Source organism: Cydia splendana, chromosome 22, assembly GCF_910591565.1.
Source record: "Cydia splendana chromosome 22, ilCydSple1.2, whole genome shotgun sequence".
NCBI lineage: Eukaryota > Metazoa > Arthropoda > Insecta > Lepidoptera > Tortricidae > Cydia > Cydia splendana.
Window position 1 is genome coordinate 6,247,855 of NC_085981.1, and position 21,843 is coordinate 6,269,697.

Below are 21,843 nucleotides of genomic sequence, written 5' to 3' on the forward strand. Positions count from 1 at the left end.
TGAGGCGTTAAAAATGAATTAAACACATCTTTATTATTTATAGTCAATGGAAATTTGGGAAGGTAATCTCACCCACTAAGCTACTGGCTGTTCATATTTAACCTTTTGTATGCTCCTGTCAAAAATTTGTAATTTATATATCAATCATAATTGAATAAAATAAAATAAATAAATAAATATTGGGGACATCTTACACAGATCAACCTAGCCCCAAACTAACCAAAGCTTGTACTATGGGTGCTAGGCGACGATACACATACTTATATAGACAAATACAAACTTATATACATAGAAAACACCCATGACTCAGGAACAAATATTAGTGTTCATCACACAAATAAATGCCCTTACTGGGATTCGAACCCAGGACCATCGGCTTAGCAGGCAGGGTCACTACCCACTAGGCCAGACCGGTCGTTTTACAAAGACAACTTTTAAAAATTATTGCATTTTTTAAAGTTGAATATAGGTAAGTACATGGAAGCAGATCTGCTCCTAAGCATACCATAAGTTAAGGTGGTAACCACCATAAATAAATGCCATAAATAAATGAAACAATGATTGGGTTAAAAAGTTAAATTATATTTATTTTATTGAAAATCTATTAATGAAAGATGCAGCAGGTATTTTTTGCCAGCAGCATGAAATCAGTAGCCATGTTTGTACATATATTATGTACAGTGTTTTAAAATAGTAAAACAACACTCAATATATTTTTGTGGTTGTACATGTGACATAGTTTCTTCCCTTGACCCTGGCTTTGGAGCACCATAAAGTATTGGTTCATATGCCAAGGCTGCAATGAATATCCAAGTCACCTGAAACAAAATGAATGCTTAGTTTTTCAACAAACTCTGTAACATTTGGTTATAATATTTATTCTCTACCAGTCATATGACAAAAAAAAACTAAATGTTTTGTGTAAGTACATGTTATGATTATTTTTATATAGTGTGTAAGTACAGTCAGCTGCAGAGAAAAGGTACCACCACTACATAGAAGTTTGTATGCAGGGGTGGGACCTTTTCTCTGCAGCTGACTGTATCTGCGCCTGCCAAAAGAAGTCATATACAATGTTTCATAATATGAAAAAGTTTCATTAATATGGTTGATAATGTATATGTATGACAACAGCCCGTCTGGCCTAGTTGGTAGTGACTAGTGACCCTGCCGGTTAAGCTGATAATCCTGAGTTTGAATCCCCGGTAAGGAAATTTGTTTGTGTAATGAGCACAGATATTTTGTACCTGAGTCATGGGTGTTGTCTATGTATTTAAGTATAGTTTGTCAAAGGACTGTCTCATTTCAAACAAAGACAGAGAGAATCATACTAGCTTTGTCATATACCAGTACTAGCACCCAAAAGATAAGTATGAGTATAGTTTTCCTGGTTCTTACTGACTGACAAATTGGTTTGACCATCTATATATAGTTATCTAAGTACCCTAAGTACCCACAACACAAGTCTTCTTGAGCTTACTGTAGAGTCCGACTAGAAATTGTAGAAATTAAAAAGTAGCAACACTGTAGTCTCATCCCTTTCAAATCAATTTAAGAAAATGGGATGACACTACAATATTGCTAGTTGTTAGTGACCTTGCCTATGAAGGTGATGGTTTTGCATCCCGGGAAGGGCATTTATTTGTGTGAAGAACTTTTGTTCCCGAGTCTTTATCTATATTTGTATAGCCTTTACCTATATACCTTTGCCTTTACACATTCAATTCACTTTCCTATTGAAAAACAAGTGCTTGCCATTGCGCATATGGGTACCAAATTTAATCTACACCGTTCATCGGTTTATATTTGATGACGTAACAGGAACACATTAGTTATTTTAGCATTAATAACATATTTTATATACTTATTAGTAGGTATAGTAGGGATAAGTTATTGACTCACTCTTACCTTTGTAGGGACATTGTTTCGTGTTGCATTTGTGGGTGCATAATCCATTTTTCCATGACACTGTCACTATAGATAGGTAGATATTCAGCGCCTCGGTCACATTGGATCCTTTGGGTGAAATGCTGCGTACGGCCCACAATCCTTTGATCGTAGCATACATGATAAGATCACCAGCTAAGGGCAGTCCTTTCCTAAGCAGTTTCAAGTTTCAATAGAGGCGATTTTTCAGACGGCGCCTGCGTCTAAGCGACACTTCCGCGTTGTTCGCCGCCCACAATAATGTTGAAGTATGCTTTTTATTACAAATTCTAATTTACAAACACTATTATTCGGTATTTTCTTGTGCTTCGGTAAGTTATCTGCAAGGGGATAGCTCGCGCTAGATATTGACACCTAGGAGGCGATAACGATTCGATTTCGCTTGTCAAAAGTGTCACTTGGCTAGACAATGTATGGCAGATATCGAATTTTGGTAACGAATGTTTTGCGTTTCGTTACAACATTGCAACTTGGCTAACATTTTTGTATTCGTTAATATTTTTCGACAGACTCATCTACGGTACCTGTCATTCCCATACATTTTTTATCGATTCGTTAGCGATATCTTTTTTCGAAATGCGTTTCGGCTAGGCCCCCTGGATCGTCTGATATACACCTACTACTCTGTCGTTTAAATCCTTAGAGAATATAACCAACGGAGACGCCATGTCTATAATTTTCGGTACAAAGTAGTCTGGCGTTTTTTGCGGGGGAGGGGCACATCAAATGTGTACCTACGTAACGTAAACATAGCCATGTCAGATAAACGTCGGTTGACCATTGGCCGCCTATTTTCGACAGAGGGGAACGCCTGTTAATGACCACTCCGCTTGGTTATATTCTCTAAGTTTAAATCACGTGTAAAATTTGAATAAGGGCGAATAAAACTATTGATTTTGGAGTGTAGTTTTATTTAGTGGTACCTAATTGTAAAATATTTTATCTGGACTTCAGTCCTCTAGCATATATCCATAATAGAGGGAGAAAAATTAGGATTAGAAATTAGCCGCTTACTGACACAGACCGAATTACACGCGGGCGAAGCCGCGGGCACAGCTAGTAAATTAATAATACATATCTTTAACATTAATGTACTATTAAATAATCACATAGGTACCATCACGCTCCGCGATTGTTGTGGATATATGACAGTATTTATGTCGGCGCCCGATCGTAAGATCAGGCATACCGTGAAATTCCTAGACATATCGTGAAACGTGAAAATCTTTGACTCGTTCCCTGAGTCGACCTCTGCCGCGACGACGCCTAACGAACCTATCCTACCTATATATTGGTTTGATGCGACTATCGTCAAAACATTACACAGGAACATTACGATCTGCCTGATCGTACGATCGGCCTACGACATTTATACCCACAGTTATTTTGCAACGGAATTCATCACAAGCCTTACGACTTAGGCCCACTTGCACCATTCCACTAACCCGGGGTTAAGCGGTTAAACCTGGCATTACCATGGTTACCAGTACAATTTAACACTAGGTTGTAATGATTCGGGTTCTTGAATTCGATGTTAGATAAAACAATTGGTGACAGTTAACTTTATACTATATTTAATATATTTATTGAATACAACTAAAACCTTAAATATTAAAATATAGTGAAATAGACACAGTGTACGATATTGCTAAAATAACTAAGAGATTCTCGTCAACGACCAGGGCAGCAGCCGAGCGCTCCAGCCTCAAGTCCAAATCGTCTCGTGACAACTGTAGCGAAATTATGATGGTATTCTCAGCAATGCTATTCCGGGAGTTTATAATTTCCATAAATTATTATCCCGACAGAAAGGGCGTTCCCGTATGCTGTGAACATAGTGTCGCACAGTGAGTGTGAATAACACTTTTATATTTAAAAAACTTCTATAATCACAAAGTGACATCAATTAAGCTAAATGATCAGCCGGTACACTTACCCCGTGACTATCTCTGGCACTCACACGCACAAATATCACAACAAACTCCCACCGATAGTATTATGGCGTAATATGTCCGTAAAACTGCGTGTTTTAATTAATCGCCGTCTTATTAACGGCGTAACATTTCCTTTGTCTCTGTTATTTTTCCATTTTGCCGGTCGTCCGTGTTTTTCCGGACATTGATGTCCAGATCTAAATTACCGTGTCACTTGTTAGTTGTTTACCTGTTGTCAACCCGCTGACCACTAGTCTACTGCTAGTTGCGGAAAGATGGCGTTACTATGTAATAAGTGACTTATGCCGCTACTACTTGCCGTGATGCGTACGCGTATATAGCGCATGCATCACAAGGTTAACGGTTTAACCGCTTAATCCCGGGGTAGTGGAATGGTGCAAGTGGACCTTATGTGTTAGTGCACAGAGGACGCGTTAAGATCAGTACGGCGGTATCGGATACATCAATTTTAATCCGAATACAAACTTTTATAGATTAATGATATATTTCTTTAACATTTATGTACTATTAAATAATCACATAGGTACCATCACGCTCCGCGATTGTTGCGACATTTAGGGTCCTAGCCAAATTGGTTGTTCAATGCTTACGCTATAGAATTTCCAATTTAGCAAGAACCCTAAATGGCATAACCATTTCGTGTGGTGGACAGTAACTAAATAATGTGACAATGACTCTACGTGTGACTATATAGATATACCATCATGTTATGTATTTATGTAACTTTCCTTAGTCACTACAAAAAACTTTAAGAGCATTTTCTGTCAAGTATTGGACGGATTCAGTCTAGAGATATAAATGCATTATATATTACATATTTGGTTATCAGTTCACTTTGTTTTAGGCAGTTTTATCGCTGAATGATCTAGCTTTTTTGAAATCTTGTATACAATCTTACGTTTGCACTCATAACAAACCGACTGTCGCAAGATAGACTAACATCTAGGGTGGGAAATAACCCGCAATTATAAACCGAAATAAATGTCATATACGAAGGAAAAAACCGGCCAAGTGCGAGTCGGACTCGCGCACGAAGGGTTCCGTGCCATTACGCAAAAAACGGCAAATAAATTACGCTTTTTGTATGTGCGCCCCACTTAAATATTTTATTTTATTTTGTTTTTAGTATTTGTTGTTATAGCGGCAACAGAAATACATCATCTGTGAAAATTTCAACTGTCTAGCTATCACGGTTCATGAGATACAGCCTGGTGACAAACAGACGGACAGACGGACAGCGGAGTCTTAGTAATAGGGTCCCGTTTTTACCCTTTGAGTACGGAACCCTAAAAATATCTGCAAAATTCTGTTATTCGCAATGCTCGATCCTTATCTTCGTTCTTCGTCGGTCAGTGAAAGATTATCTCAACATCAGTTTCAAAATCTGCTCCAACCCGAGCGTTTGTATGGTCATACAAATAACACATTACTATAATTTTTATATCGGTGACAGTAGTGAATGTAAATGGATGTCAACTGCAGAACCTTGTTAAGAGTTTATGATTAAGTTATTAGGAGGATATACCTACACTGCAAAAACAAAAATGAAGAAGCCGCAGAAGAACTATATGCCATTTTTGAGACAGGTATTTATTTGCTTGTGAACTGTTTTAATTTTATTTGTAATTTAAATTACTATGTTACTAAAGTATTCTTAGAAAAAAAAATCGGGGTAAAACTTAAAACAAAATCGATACGAAAATAAATTCAAAACTTGCCAGAAACATTGTATTTGTCATTTTTAGAATTTAAGGCACCAATATAATTAACGTTCGCATTAAAAAAATATCGCCTACAATAAAATTTAAAAAGAAGTAAACTAGTCTGATAACTTCGGGCATATATTCCGAGATATTAAGTACCGCATTATCGTAGAAATCTTATACTAAGGATGACACACGCTAGACCGGGCCGTGCCCGGACCGAGCCGTCCGACATGTCATTTTCTATGACGGCTAATCGGTGATCACGTGGTGCTTTCCATAGAAAACGAAGCGCCGGAAGCTCCGGCCCGGCCCCGTCCCGCTAGACCGGGACGGGGCCCCGTCCCGGTCTAGCGTGCGTGAGTCATCCTTTACATGGCTTAAAGATTACTTTACTTTTGATAACCTACATCCAAAACATCTCAATCAAATTGTTACAAAATCGTTTGAATCAAAAACCTTTTTGTTTTCAAACAGCTATCAGTTTACTCTTTCAAATTTTGCATATCGGTGTTGTCTAAATAAACGTATTGGTATTGTCTAATACTAGCACAGATTATTGACTAGGTACTACCTATTATATTATCTTTATCTACACCTGCAGTGGAAGTGTCATCAAAGATAATGATAAATGATAAGGATACCTATCTGATTTGTTGTCATTCAAGGCTGCAACTAGTTATCTTTTACTGTGTTGTTCTGATTCCTCCTCCCTACTTTAAGGGCCACTTGCGCCAGCCCGGGTTAATCTCTAACCCGGGGTTAAACGTTAACCCAGTGTCAAATTGTACTGGTAACCATAGTAACTCCAGGTTTAACCGGTCAACCCCGGGTTAGTGGGCTAACCCTGGATGTTGCAAGTGGCGCTAACACACCGATCTCTCCGACCGACATTCATATCTAACCTAATTTCGTGCCTTTTCCTACCATACTGCCCTTACTGCTATGCTATCTGCGCCTTCATTGGCCTAAAATGATAACTGAATGACACTGCAGAAAATCTGCCGAAACCGTAGTAATATCGATCCATTATACCTTAGTACCAGTAGGTAATCCAACTTTAACTAGGAAATATCAAATATTTAAGTAGATTTTTGTCATAAGATTGTCCTTAAATGTTTTGGTTAATTTTATTTTTTCCGTAAATTGCAGTGTTTTCTAACAGCGAGCGTGGCCTTCAACATCATGGGACACGGCTGCGTCATTGGCTACCCCGCAGTCTTGATACCCAGCTTGAGGCGGCCTGACTCTTACATTCATCCTACGGCCAGTCAGGAGTCGTGGATTGGTAAGTTAATTGTCACATGGTTACATCTGCTTTAAAATCATGGGGTTGATTAGTTATCGAGTGTGTGTGATGTCGATACTCAGCCTGAGGCGGCCTGACTCCAAACTCTGCTTAAACATCATGGGGTTGGTTGTGTTATCGAATGTGTGTGCTGTCGATTTTGAGGCGGCCTGACTCGACCCACAGATCATTAACTAGTTACTTCGTCTCCAACATCCAGACAGGATTCGTGGATTGGTAAGTCAGTCATATGTCATATGGTTACTCGGTTACAACTGCTTTAAATAATATCATTGGGTACAACTGTGTTCACGGGAACTCGCCTTCTTGATTTCCAACCTGAGAGGCCCTGACTCGCACACCCGGAATCATGAATTAGCAGATTAATGGAGATAGGTTGACCTTATCAACCAGTGCCTATCTGAGCCAGAGCCTCTAACATTCAAGATGTTTACCACTATCACTAGGCATATAAGTAATAAGTGCCATATATGAACACCAACGCTTGATCATTATACATTCTTATCTATATGCTATCTCAAACTCTTTTACCCTTAGTGTGGGTTGAGTTCCCTTGAGAAAAACAAATCACTGATCTCCTTTTTTCATCCAGAGTATAAACCATAACTTTGGTTTTCCTAAAAATTATTAGTGATCAAAATCTGCGTATTTTGTTTTTATGGGATATAGATTAATTATACCTTATCTTTTCAGCGTCCGTCATCGGCTTCGCTTTCATGCCAGGCAACTTATTAGTGATGCCTCTCATGGATGTAATTGGCAGGAAAAAGTGCCACATCCTCTCCGCCATACCCATCTTAGTTGGATGGTTCCTGGTTCTTCTAGCTAACAGCGTCCAAGCCTTAATCCTGGCCAGATTCTTACAGGGTATATCCATGGGTATATTAGGGCCTCTAGGCTCAGTTATCATAAGTGAAATGACCGACCCAAAGTACCGGGGAGCCTTTCTGACTTGCATATCATTATCCTTGACTATTGGAGTAATGTTTACGCATACAATCGGCACTTTGTTGAGCTGGCAGCAAACAGCCCTATTATGCTCCTTCTTAAGCTTTACGAGTTTGAACATGATTATTTTCACCCCTGAAACACCGCCATGGCTGATAGCGAAAGGGAAATACGAAAAGAGCAAAGAAGTGTTTTATTGGCTACGTGGCGAGGGGCCGGTGCAAGAAGACGAACTCCAACATATGATTACAGCTCAAAAGATGATTCGGAAGTCGAGTGTCGCTGGTCAGAAGCTTTCCTTCTGCACAAAAACGAAAAGATTCTTCAGATATATAGGGTCCACTTTTAAAAAGCCTGAATTTTACAAGCCTATGCTGATCATGCTCCACGTGTTTGCTATGTTTCAATTTGCTGGCATAAATGTTATCAGTTCTTATGCCAAGGATATCATAGAACAAGTTGTGGGTCCTGAAGCAAAAGCTGTAGTGCTCATGGTCATATTAGATTGCGAAAGACTTGTCTGTAATATCTTAGCTGTGTTCGTTATGCAGAAATGTAACAGGAGGACCGTTCTGTTCTCTTTAGGAGCAATATGCGTAATTTCTTATATAAGTAAGGCAACATATGTGGTAGCGAAGCAGAACAACTGGCTACCTTTCGAAAATCAGTATGTTCCTATATTTCTAATATGCATGTACATGTTTTCGCTTACATTCGGTTTATCAACAATCCCATTCGCGATTTCTGGAGAAATATTTCCATTGGAATACAGGGGGTTGGGTGGTGGTCTCAGTGCATTGCCCGTATCTCTGAATTTCTTTATTGCTGTGAAGAGTTTCCCAGTTTTGACAGGATCCATCGGTCTACCATTAACGTATTTCGTGTATGCTGGAATAGTATCGTACTGTCTGGTGGTTCTTTGGTTTATTTTACCAGAGACAAAAGATAGGACTCTTCAAGAGATTGAGGATGAATTAAGAGGAAACACTGTGGTTGGAGACAGGAGAGAGTCGGAACCTCTGCATGGCAAAATTCTGCTGCGTCGGTACAGCTCCCAAATCATTGTACATTAAGACTGTATTTTGTATTTGTAAATATTTAAGAACTCCTATTTAAATTGTTTATACGACAACGGTTTCACTCACTTGAATTTTTAGTCGCTATTGGCGACATGTTTCGGGCCCGTCGGGGGTCCTTCCTCAGGCTCGAGTGCTCGCGGCGGCTGCATGTCCCATTTCATTCGTTTTGATAGAGCGAGATTACTTACGAATGTCCCATTTCATTCGTTTTGATAGAGCGAGATTACTAGTACGGGAGAAATGTTTTGTGCCGCGTAAGATTCGCGAGGCGATTGAAATTGGACGCCGCTCTAACTTCAATCGGGACGGAGGCTGGATGTTGCCACCTGCATGGAAGCCTATAATACCTGGTATTAGGCGGGAAGTGCGTTGTGACGATCGCGTGGACATAGTAAGTGCAGTGTGCTTGACGCCGGTCGATGCAGCCGCCATACCAGACCTTGACCTGACAACTCCGGCTGCGGAGTGCACCGCGCCCCCCGCCCCCGCTCTGTCAGCGCGCGCGCAACGAGCGACGAGGCGGGCGGCGCGATCAGTGCACGAGTTGCAGCTGCCGCGAGCACTCGAGCTTGAGGAAGGAACCCCGACGGGCCCGAAACATATCGCCAATAGCGACTAAAAATTCAAGTGAGTGAAACCGTTGTCGTATAAACAATTAAAAACATGTCTCACGAAAGTTTAACATCGATTAACTCCTATTTATTTATAATAGTACCTAATAAGACTCTGATTATGAATTGTCAAAACCTCATGCGTTCAGCGTTGAACCATGTTTGACACTTGAAAATATTGATTTATATAATATAATGGTCAGTGCCAAGAACCTTTGTCAAGAATCAATTATACAAACTTAAGTTAGAATTACTCTAGCGCCTCATTGACACCTCAGGTGACCGGAGGGCTGGCAGCTACCTCGGCCAGAGGATAAGCCTGGCCATCAAAAAATGTAACGCTGCCAGCCTTCTGGGCACCATAACGCATGAAGCTGACCTGGGGAGCATTTTTTACTTATAAGTTTAGTTTAAGATTTGTTTTATTTTAGTTTTAATGTAACGTTTAGTTTCTTTTTATTTTCATTTTGTTTGGTATTAATAAACAACCATTTAGTAGAATGTAAGTTAATGTTAGTTATTACGTGAAATAAATACTCTTTAATGTTATTTTGTTACATTTCGAATTTTCGGTATTCTCTTAAGTGAAAAAGATGAACAGGTAAACTAAATTAATCACAAGTTACTGACCTAACTTGTTTATACTTCGATCTAACTATTTTGAGACCATTTCGATGAATAACAAGCGTTATCACTTAATTTAATCGTAAACTGAGGGCCTACCGAAAAATCCAAAATTTCTTTTTCATGTTATGGCCTCTGGTAACGCTTGCAAACCTTTTTTTTATTATGAAACAAACAGTCCAGCAAATAATATGGTTACAATCTCTTTTCTACGTTTAGACCTACGGTTCCAATATTTATTTAAATTTGTAGCTAAACACGTCAGTACGCTTTGAAGTCGTTTTAAAGTCTGTACGCTCTTGTCGTACTGTTTTGGTATTGTGTACTGCGCTGAGCTAGTTCTGCAGTCGGAGCCGGTCATTACTCGATAATAGAGCTTCTAATGGCGAGGTGTTCGACGCAGGGGCATCCCCTCGCTCAGTACCATCTTTACCATAAGGGCACACGGGGCCCGTGCCCAGGGCCCCCATCCTCAGGGGGCCCCGAAGGACAGATAGTTTGATTACGTTTATATTTGATTACTCACAATAAATAGAAGATCATAGTAGAAAAATGTTAGTTTAATTCGCTTTCTTTACTTTCCAAAAGGGCCCCAAATTATTGTGCCCAAGGGCCCCAGTATAGTTTAAGACGGCCCTGATGCCCTCGCTAAACAAGTGCTGATGCCACATTTTTAGGGTTCCGTGCCTAAAAAAACCGACCAAGTGCGAGTCGGACTCGCGTTTCAAGGGTTCCGTACATTAAGTTCGACTCACGCTTGACTGCACATTTCTAATAGGTTTTCCTGTCATCTATAGGTAAAGAACAGTTTTGTGTACTTTTTTTTTAATTTTAGACACAGGATCGAGTTTTGGAGATAAAGGGGGGGGGGGGAATGGTCGGACAGACAGACAGACGCACGAGTGATCCTATACATAAGGGTTCCGTATATTCCTTTACTTTTGCTGAAAAGGGGAGGTGGGATTGATAATTGCAAAAAAATCTGGTTGACGTATACTTGAACGACAGCATTTCACAAAGTGCGAATGTAAGTCGAACATACCCTTTAAAGCAATGGTCAGGGAACATATTAACCAGATTCCAATGAAAACTGTTCTGAGGATTAAAATACCACCGAAACTACATTAAGAGTCTCACAAACCTAACCGCCGCCATACAATTACGCTCTCATTTTAAAACGACATGCTTAAATTACCTGAAATACATGAACATTCAGTAACGTATACATATATATGTAATGTATATCTACATAGGTAGGATATAGGTCTGGTAGGTACTAGTTTTTGTTACTATAGATCGTGTTTTTAGCATTAGAAAAAGACTACGCGATCTTGACGTGTATTTAATTGAAAAACGCTTTTTAAAAATCAGTAACTCTATTACTTATGAAAGCAGAAGAATGTATAATAATCGTATATGTTTAATAATTGTTACATATTTGCCGTGACTTATTATTCAAAAGTGTTTTTCAATAAAAAGACACGTCAAGATTGTTTACCTTTTTTCTAATGCTAATAACAAGAGAAAAGCGGCGACCCCAGGTCCGGCGCATTTTTAATCCAGCGTATTTCGCTAGCCGTGCAAAGAGGAAACGCCAGCAGCGTGCTAGGTACATTTAGCCGGGTACCTATGGCCTAATAGTATATAAAAGTTTTATATACTAAAATTAAGGGTTTTATAATAAAACCCTTAATTTTTATATTACCTAGTTATAAGCTTGTATATTTCTGTACTGTAGATATTAATTGTTTTTGGATTTAATAAATTGTTTAATTTAGATAGGGTTGAATGTATGTATGTAAAACTTCTACTCGCTCTGTTTTCTTTGTGTAACAATGTTTAGTCTCACATTTATAGACGGGTCTATCGCGTATTTATTTTATTACCTTTATTTACCGACGTTTCGACACAGGTTTCCACCACCAGGGCCAGGACCAGTGAAACCTGTGTCGAGTTAATATGTGTTCAAAACGCGAAAGTTTTAAATATTATTATAATGTTTAATCTTTTCGATGGCGGATTCTTGTGAGTCTTAATTTTGCATTGTTTCACCCTGCTTACACCAGTTTGTACTTAGGTTCAGACTAATAACATTAAACAAGTCACGAGTTTGAAACGAATTAACCATGAATTAACGACTCTAGTGTAATAAAATTAATTGATTATCTGTGTAGCAATTAAGGCAGTTTATTAATTTAATGATCCCCCGTTTTATACTTAGGCTGAGTTAGGCTTTGCTTTTACAGACGTACTCAAGAGATGTAAGCAGTACTATGAGTGCGGATTAACTACATCAAAGTTTTAAGTAAAATATGGAACTATTAGTATTCCAATTTAATCGAATTTAAACTGTTGTGAGACAATCATACCCACACTTGCATAGTCCCGCCGAACCCTCAATCTTCCGCCTGTTCCTGTAACTGCATAAAAAGAACCAACTCACTCAAATATTTAGGCGTAATTATTGATGAAAACCTTAATTTTAAAAACCATCTCTCGACGACCACTGGTAGAGTTCGTAAACTCATCTACACTTTTAAACTTTTACGTGAATCTGCTTCTGGTCAAATACTCAAAGCTGTTTACTTAGCTCTCTGTCAATCAATTTTAAACTATTGTATACTTGCCTGGGGAGGCTCTGGTAAATCGTTCATGATAATTTTGGAGCGCGCACAAAGAGCGGTTCTAAAGGTCTGTTTGGGGCGACCCCGTCGTTATCCAACAGCTGAACTCTTCAAAGAAGCCCAAGTCCTGAGTGTTCGCAAATTGTTTTTGCTACGTGCTATCTACTCATATTATGGCCGGATCATCACTCGCTCACTTCAAGTCGAATTTACAGTATGCCTAAACCTCGTGTTCTCACTTCTTTTGCGCAGCGCTTCTCGGCATTTCTCTTCCGCACATTTACAATAAAGTAGTTAAAATTTGTGACATTAGGCACTGTAACGTATATGAGGCAAAAAATCGTATACTAAACCTGCTAAAGTCTTGGAACTACGAGGAATCAGAAGAAATTCTGAATCCTTCCCATCCCAAGTGACTCCTTACTCCACGTACTCATAGGATTACCTCTTCATTCCTCTTCGAGTTCAGTTTCAGTTTTTCATAACGCTCGAACACACTTAAATCTAACAAACTTTTACATTCATTACATTCTTAGATTTTCATTCACACACTTTCCACTCCCTTCTCACAACAAGCTTACAAACACACTAATTCACACTCCTCTTTCTTTCCTGATTCCTATTCTTATGTTTAATATACAGTAGAACCCGCTTAAGACGATTCTGAGGGGACCTAGCAAAAAAGCGTCTTAAACGGGAAATCGTATTAAACGTGAAAAACTAACTAGTATTATTTCAAGTACAAACACCGCAGCGAATGATATCTAAGTGTAGTTTACACGCGGTTATTAATCTAGGAACACTAACGATATAATAGGCTCAACTAGAAAGTCGTGGAGAATCTAACTGCAAATAAAAATCTGAGAGCGATAGCTTGCACTCCGTGGTCCATAACCGTCAAGCAGATTCCATAGCATTCTAAACGCCGATAAGGACCCGACAAAAGATATTAGACAAAACAAAAACCCTAAGGTAGGTAATAAACACATTAAAAAATGTTGGCTGACGGCGTATTGCATAACAATACGACCGTACGGCGGTTATGTCAATTGTATATAACACAAACGTGCAGATGATGCGTAACGGGAATTTTAGATGGCGTATTAAGCGGGACGCGAGTCGTATTAACCGTGAAAAAATGTATGAAAACAGGCCTAAAGTTGCAGGGACCGGCGCAAAATGGCGTATTATGCAGGAAATCGTATTAAACGTGATCGTATTAAGCGGGTTCTACTGTATTTATAATTTTTGATCACTGGTAACTCGTGCTGATCATGACCCCCGCGATACAGGCCATGCCTAGTGCGGGGTTCACTGTAACGTGCTTGTTAAACTTTTATTGTCAATAAAAATATTGTTATTGTTCTCTTTATTTATTTCTCATCTTAAGTTATTGTTATTGTTATTATTGTTATTGAATAATGCAGCCAACATGTTGCGCGAGTGACTAAAAACAAGTGAGTCTAAACCGTAAAATTATTCAAAACTATATATAGGTATTCGTTGTGAAACTATTAAAACAGATATTATTAACATTAACCATAGTTGTTTTAATAGCATAAGTAACTGACATTCTAAAATCGGCTAGTGTTAGGGTAGGGCACAGAGTTCTTACACACATCTTTCAAAAATATGCAAGAAAATCGAAGTAGGTAGGTACAGAACATTTGAATTAGGTTAGCCAAAAAGAAAGAATAAATAAATGAAACATTTAACAAGTACAATTAAGGTAGGGTTTATAGTCATGGCACTGTAACTGATATGTTATGGTCATAATTCTATAGTACAAAGTATTCTATAGTATAGTACAAAGCGTACGGCTCTACACAGTTACTTGGTCCTTTTCAATTAAGGTCAATCTTGTAAGCTGTACCCAGTCTGGTCTGTAGTCTTGTCTTGGAAGCTAACGGTTTACGAGTACCTACATCCGCGTGTTATCTCAAAACCGTCCGGGTACATTATAATAAGAAAACAATCACTAAATTATATCTACGAATGCTCACACATTCATAACCTGCGCACAACACGACCGGCGTATTATGCTATTGTGGATAGCTTTATCCATCTTTATCCACGTGATAAAATAACTGTCACTTTTTAACACCGTGGGATAGAAAGTTATGGACACCGTTTTGTCACGCTGTGACGTAGACAAGGACGACCATCATAGCCGTACAGTAGGGCTACAATGGTCGGCTCTTTATCATTTGTCACCATGCCTGTCACGTTCTAACAAATATGTAAGTGCGAAAGTGACGCATGGCATGACAGGTGATAAAAATGCAACCATGATACCGCTACAGGAAGAAATAGATGGTTTGGGGCCTACATTAATTATGTACATAGGCAGTGGCGTAGCGTGAACTAATCTAGCCATGGGCGAAGTCGCATCTGCGAGGCCCTTTTCTTTAACTGTGCCCGAAGGGGCCTCGTGCTGTACAGATGTAATGCATAATTTTTTTCCATCGTATTTTCTCGGAAACGTACGAACGTGTGTTTTGCTATTTCAGTCAGTCTCGGTACAAAAAGTACTGAGGTTTACTGAAGTAGCATGACAAATACTAACGTTTCCGAGAAAATACGATGGATAACAATTATGCACTCACTACACGGGCGTAGCCAGGGGGGGGGGGGGGGGTTTGGGGGTTAAAACTAGGGCTCGCGGTCGTGTCCGGGTTTCGTGTACACGTGTTCGGTACCCGTTTCCGAACTACACGTACACGGTTTTCTGACCCGTTCTACACGTGTAGTCGTGCACACGTGTAATTAAGATCCGTGTATCCGGGTACCCGTGTACCCGTGTACACGGTGAAACGGACCTTAAATACACGCGGGCCTAACCCGTCCTTGGCGTGTAGCGGAGATTGTAGTAATGTATATATGGATGTTCAATGTGATTGATATGTGTTGTACCAATTTAATTTATTTTTCACCTCAGCAGCTCGAACAAGGGTACTTTGCTAACAGTGAGCAAAATGCGATTTTGTTAAAGGAAAATATATATTCCGTTCGTGGTAGTTTCAGTCAGAGATGGGCAAAATTCATTTGAATGACGAATTACGAATGAGAATTACCAAATCATTCGCGAATGACGAATAATTTTTTCGAATGATCATTCGTGTTCAATTCATTCGCGAATAATTTATTCGGCGAATAAAATAGCCAACGAATAAATTATTTGCGAATAATATTGTCGAATAGTTAGCTTACAAAATAACTATTTAGCTGTTTTATATCCCAATAGTAAAAAGAAAATGTTTTCTATCGGTTTATCTGGTTGGTTGATTTGAGGTGTGGAAACTGGTAATACGCCTCATGTATTGGCGGTCACGTGGGGCGAGAACAACTGGAAATACACCAATAATGGGGGTATTCCCGTTTGTCCCCTTCGGGAACATGTGGGAAAAGACAAACAATCTTTCCCATTTGTCCCCACTTCATTGAAGCAGGGACAAATAGGAACACACCATTAACGGGTGTATTCTTATTGTTCCCCGCCGGGAACAGATGGGAATAGGCGCTGCATATAAAACATTTCCATTTGTCCCTCATGTATGGCGTAGGTCACGTGGATAGGGGACAAATGGGATTATATCAATAATGCACCCATTATAACCAATAATGGGTGTATGCCCATTTGTCCCCGCGGGGAACATATAGGAAAAGAAGCCGCATATAAATATTTCCCATTTGTTCCCACCTTATTTTTGTAAGGACAAAAGGGAACACACTATTTTCGGATGTATTCCCATTTGTCCCCGCCGGGTACAGAAGTGATAGGATTTGCATATAAATATTTCCCATCTGTACCCTCCTTATTGGTGTGGGGACAAATGGGAACACACCATTTTCGGAAGAATTCCTATTTGTCCACGCCGCGAGAGACATTTGGGAAAAGACGCTGCATAGAAATCTTTAGTATCGGCACCAAATGGGAACACCAATATCGGGGACAAATGGGAACACCAAAACTCATATAAAACATTCCCATTTGTCCCCGCCTCATGTATGGCGTAGGTCACGTGAATCGGGGACAAATGGGAATACACCAATAATGCACCCATCATTACCAATAATGGGTGAATTCCCATTTGTCTCCGCGGGGAACATATGTGAAGACCCTGCATAAAAATATTTTCCATTTTTCCCCACCTTATTGGGGTGGGGATAATTGGGAACACAATTTTCGGATGTATTCCCATTTGTCTACGTCGGGAACTGATGGAATAGGTGCTGCATATAAATCGTACCCATTTGTCTCCGCCTCGGGGACAAATGGGAACACCAATATCGGGGACAAATGGGAACACCAAAACTCATATACAACATGCCCATTTGTCCCCGCCTCATGTATGGTGTAGGTCACGTGAATCGGGTACAAATGGGAATACACAAATAATGCACCCATCATTACCAATAATGGTCGAATTCCCATTTGTCTCCGCGGGGAACATATGTGAAGACCCTGCATAAAAATATTTTCCATTTTTCCCCACCTTATTGGGGTGGGGATAATTGGGAACACAATTTTCGGATGTATTCCCATTTGTCTACGTCGGGAACTGATGGAATAGGTGCTGCATATAAATCGTACCCATTTGTCTCCGACTCACGTATGGCGGCGGTCACGTAGGGCAGGAACAAATAGGAATACACCAATAAAGAGTGTATTCCCATTTGTTCCCGCGAGAAACTTATGGGGAAAGACGCTGCATAGAAATCTTTTGAGGTGGGGACAAATGGCAACGCCAATATCGAGGACAAATGGGAACACCAAAATTCATATAAACATTCCCATTTGTCCCCGCCTCGTGCATGGCGTAGGTCACGTGAATTGGAGACAAATGGGAATACACCAATAATGCACCCATTATTGGTGTATTCCCATATTACTAATAATTACCAATAATGGGTGAATTCCCATTTATCTCCGCGGGGAACATATGGGTAGACCCTACATAATAATATTTTACACAAATATCGGATGTATTCTCACTTGTCCCGGCCGGGAACAAATGGGAATAGGCGCTGCATATAAACAATTCCCATTTGTCCCCACCATGGATGGCGACGGTCAGTTGGGGCCTTTCCCAAAATTTTCCTTGGCTCTAAAATACGCTGCAGTTGCATACCTATTCAGATTCGCCATCTGAGTGTGTATTACAAAAATCCTTCGTGTAATTTATTCGAATAATTCATTTCTTATTCGAAATTCTAAACGAATGGTTTATTCGCGAATAATTTATTCGCGAATATTAATCTCACCATAATTATTTAGATTAAAAATGATTCGAATAATGCCCAACTCTGGTTTCAGTAAGCATAACACTTTAAACTCTCGCGTTTTGTACACATAATTACACAAACGGGTCTACCGCGATATAATTTCATTGTTTTTACCTTTAATTCCGACGTTTCAGCTGAGTTGCACCAGCTGTGGTCACGGAAAGACTGACGTCCCAACAAATGGTAATATGGTGGTGGTGGTATTTAGGTTTACTTTAATTATCAAAAAACTACATCAATGAAGAAACTGAAATACCAACAATGAAGTCAACGGTTACTGAGATATTGTTAATTTTAATCTTATGATCATTGAAACAAATTGTACTTACCTACCTATTATTGACATTACAAATCAATCCAGTAAAACTGCAAAGTAGGTAATCGAATCTTCCTAACCTTCCACATATTCAATCGTATGTCTTCATAGCACGAATCTCCGCTACACGAGAGTGAAGGGTCGAACCGGCGGGTAAATAAGATCCGTTATTTCGTGTATCCGTGTACCCGTGTACACGGGTACCCGTGTCAACGTTTCCGAATCCGGGCGGGTTCGTGTAGTTCGGGTTCTTAAGCCCGGCGGGCTTAAGAACACGGGTACCCGTGTCAGCGTGTAACACGTGTATCGGGAGCTCTAGTTCAAACCCCCCCCGAAAAGTTCAGAATATTAACATTCATAGAATTAAAGTAATTTTTCCATTTTCTCCTTTAATATAAAATTTGGAATCAGTTCTGTGTGTTATCGCGAACAGCACATTTTTCTCTCCTGTGGGCAATAGTTAACAGCTTGTGGGCATGTAAGCAATGATTTTATCATAGTTCTCTAAATAAAAGGAGGACCTTTTCACGTGGATAAGGGTTAAATAAGAAAATTAACCTTTATAGCCCTTAACTCTTGTGTATGTCTACAGGAAAGACATAACACAGTGATCTGTTTGACCCTGCTACGTTACTGCTGCAGCACTGTCAATTCTCGTGATAAAATTATGTGACTGATTTCCATACTAAAAGTAAAAATGTACAACTGTCTATCAAATTGCGTTTTTTATATCGAAAAATTTTCGCGCTCGATTCGCTCGCGTTTTCAATTACTTTCTAAGATAAGACAAAGGTGACTTTCGGGGGGCGACTGCAGCAGCATTACTCTGTTGCTACGTTACTGCTGCAGCACTGTCAATTTTCGTGATAAAATTATGTGACTGATTTCCATACTAAAAAGTAAAAATGTACAACTGTCTATCAAATTGCGTTTTTATATCGAAAAATTTTCGCGCTCGCTCCGCTCGCGTTTTCAATTATATTCTAAGATATGGCGACTACAGCAGCATTAGGTACTCTGTTGCAAAGTTACTGCTACTGCACTGTCAATTTTCGTGATAAAATGATATGACTGATTTCCATTCTCAGCTGTAATGCGGCAATGAACATCACTCAATTTACCAAAAAAAATCAATGTAATCTTGATGACCCTAGGGAGAGGGGGCACCATGGTCTAGAAATGCTTAGGGCATCAAAATATCTTAATCCGGCACTGGTCGTTTGCGGAGTCAAACGATTTGGGACTCGCATTTTATACACATTTCCATGCCTTCCCGAAAAAAATCGAATCATTCGCGAAAGTCTTGCAACGCATTGAGGTTACAAACGGCACGCGCTCTTCCTCAGGAGTCTGAAGAAGATCACGGTGAGTGGCGCTCTAGCTAGGCAGGCCGTATCGTCCGATATACACCTACTCTGTCGTTAAAATCACGTGTAAAATTATAATAAGGGCGAAAAATCTATTGATTTTGGAGTGTAGTTTTATTTAGTGGTAACTAAAATATTTTATCTGGTCTACTGTCCTCTAGCATATCCATCTGTCACCTTTACTTCAAGTTCCGCCTCCAGGGGAGAGGGAGAGAAATTAGGATTAGAAATTAGCCGCTTACTGACACAGACAGAATTCCACGCGGGCGGAACCGCGGGCACAGCTAGTCTCTAATATTTTTCTTGTGTAAGGGTTATTTTATGTACTTTTAGTCGTTTTATATTCTTGAACACCCCCCCCCCCCCCCCCCCGATACTAAAACCTGGCTACGCCCGTGACTCACTACATCTGTGAATGTATGATATTGGTTTAGAGTTTAATTTCAAATTGTTAACCCTATTGATTAACCCTTTCTACCTCAAAAATACTACTATTAACACAAATAAGTACTTAAGTAAGTGCCCTAATTAGGTCGAATTTACGGTAGGTACTTTAGATACCGAATGATTAATAAATAATGTAAATATTAAAAACTAGCTGTGCCCGCGGCTTCGCCCGCGTGTAATTCGGTCTGTGTCAGTAAGCGGCTAATTTCTAATCCTAATTTTTCTCCCTCTATGGATATATGCTAGAGGACTGAAGTCCAGATAAAATATTTTACAATTAGGTACCACTAAATAAAACTACACTCCAAAATCAATAGTTTTATTCGCCCTTATTCAAATTTTACACGTGATTTAAACTTAGAGAATATAACCAAGCGGAGTGGTCATTAACAGGCGTTCCCCTCTGTCGAAAATAGGCGGCCAATGGTCAACCGACGTTTATCTGACATGGCTATGTTTACGTTACGTAGGTACACATTTGATGTGCCCCTCCCCCGCAAAAAACGCCAGACTATTTTGTACCGAAAATTATAGACATGGCGTCTCCGTTGGTTATATTCTCTAAGGATTTAAACGACAGAGTAGTAGGTGTATATCGGACGATCCAGTAAGGTATACGCGCGCGAGCGAAAGCGAAGCGGCCTGCCTGGCTAGAGCGCCACTCACCGTGGTCTTCTTCAGACTCCTGAGGAAGACCGCGTGCCGTTTGTAACCTCAATGCGTTGCGAGACTTTCGCGAATGATTCGTTTTTTTTCGGGAAGGCATGGTAATGCATATAAAATGCGAGTCCCAAATCGTTTGACTCCGCAAACGACCAGTGCCGGATTAAGATATTTTGATGCCCTAAGTATTTCTAGACCATGGTGCCCCCTCTCCCTAGGGTCATCAAGATTTTTTTTTTTTTTTTGGTAAATTGAGTGGCGTTCATTGCTGCATTTCAGCTGAGAAAGTCACATCATTTTATCACGAAAATTGACAGTGCCGCAGCAGTAACGTTGCCACAGAGTACCTAATGACCCAAATGTCACCTTTATCATGAACATCTTAGAATGTTACTGAAAACGCGAGCGAAGCGAGCGCGAAAATATTTCGATATAAAAACGCAATTAGATAGACAGTTGTACATTTTTACTTTTAGTTTGGAAATCAGTCACATCATTTTATCACGAAAGTTGACAGTGCTGCAGCAGTAACGTTGCAACAGAGTAATGCTGCTGCAGTCCTCACCCGAATGTCACCTTTATCATATCTTAGTAAGTTATTGAAAAGGCGAGCGAAGCGAGCGCGAACATTTTTCAATATAAAAAAACGCAATTTGATAGGCAGTTGTACATTTTTACTTTTAGTACGAAAATCGGTCACATCATTTTATCACGAAAATTGACAGTGCCGCAGCAGTAACGTTGCAACAGAGTACCTAATGCTGTTGCAGTCGCCACCCGAATGTCACCTTTATCATATCTTAGAAAGTTATTGAAAACGCGAGTGAAGCGAGCGCGACAATTTTTCGATATAAAAAAACCTAATTGGATAGACAGTTGTACATTTTTACATTTAGTATGGAAATCAGTCATATCATTATATCACGAAAATTGAATGTTACCTTTATCATATGTTAGAAAGTTA

General features: G+C 39.6%; 1 protein-coding gene across 1 annotated transcript; it reads left to right on the forward strand.

Annotated features, from left to right (window-relative positions):
* Positions 1-6,760: 6,760 nt before the first annotated feature.
* Positions 6,761-8,970, forward strand: LOC134801389 (facilitated trehalose transporter Tret1-like). The gene is made up of 2 exons (XM_063773920.1): positions 6,761-6,893; positions 7,608-8,970. The coding sequence occupies exons 1-2, from the start codon at positions 6,791-6,793 to the stop codon at positions 8,933-8,935; spliced, it is 1,431 nt and encodes a 476-aa protein (XP_063629990.1). The 5' UTR covers positions 6,761-6,790; the 3' UTR covers positions 8,936-8,970.
* The last annotated feature ends 12,873 nt before the right edge of the window (positions 8,971-21,843 follow it).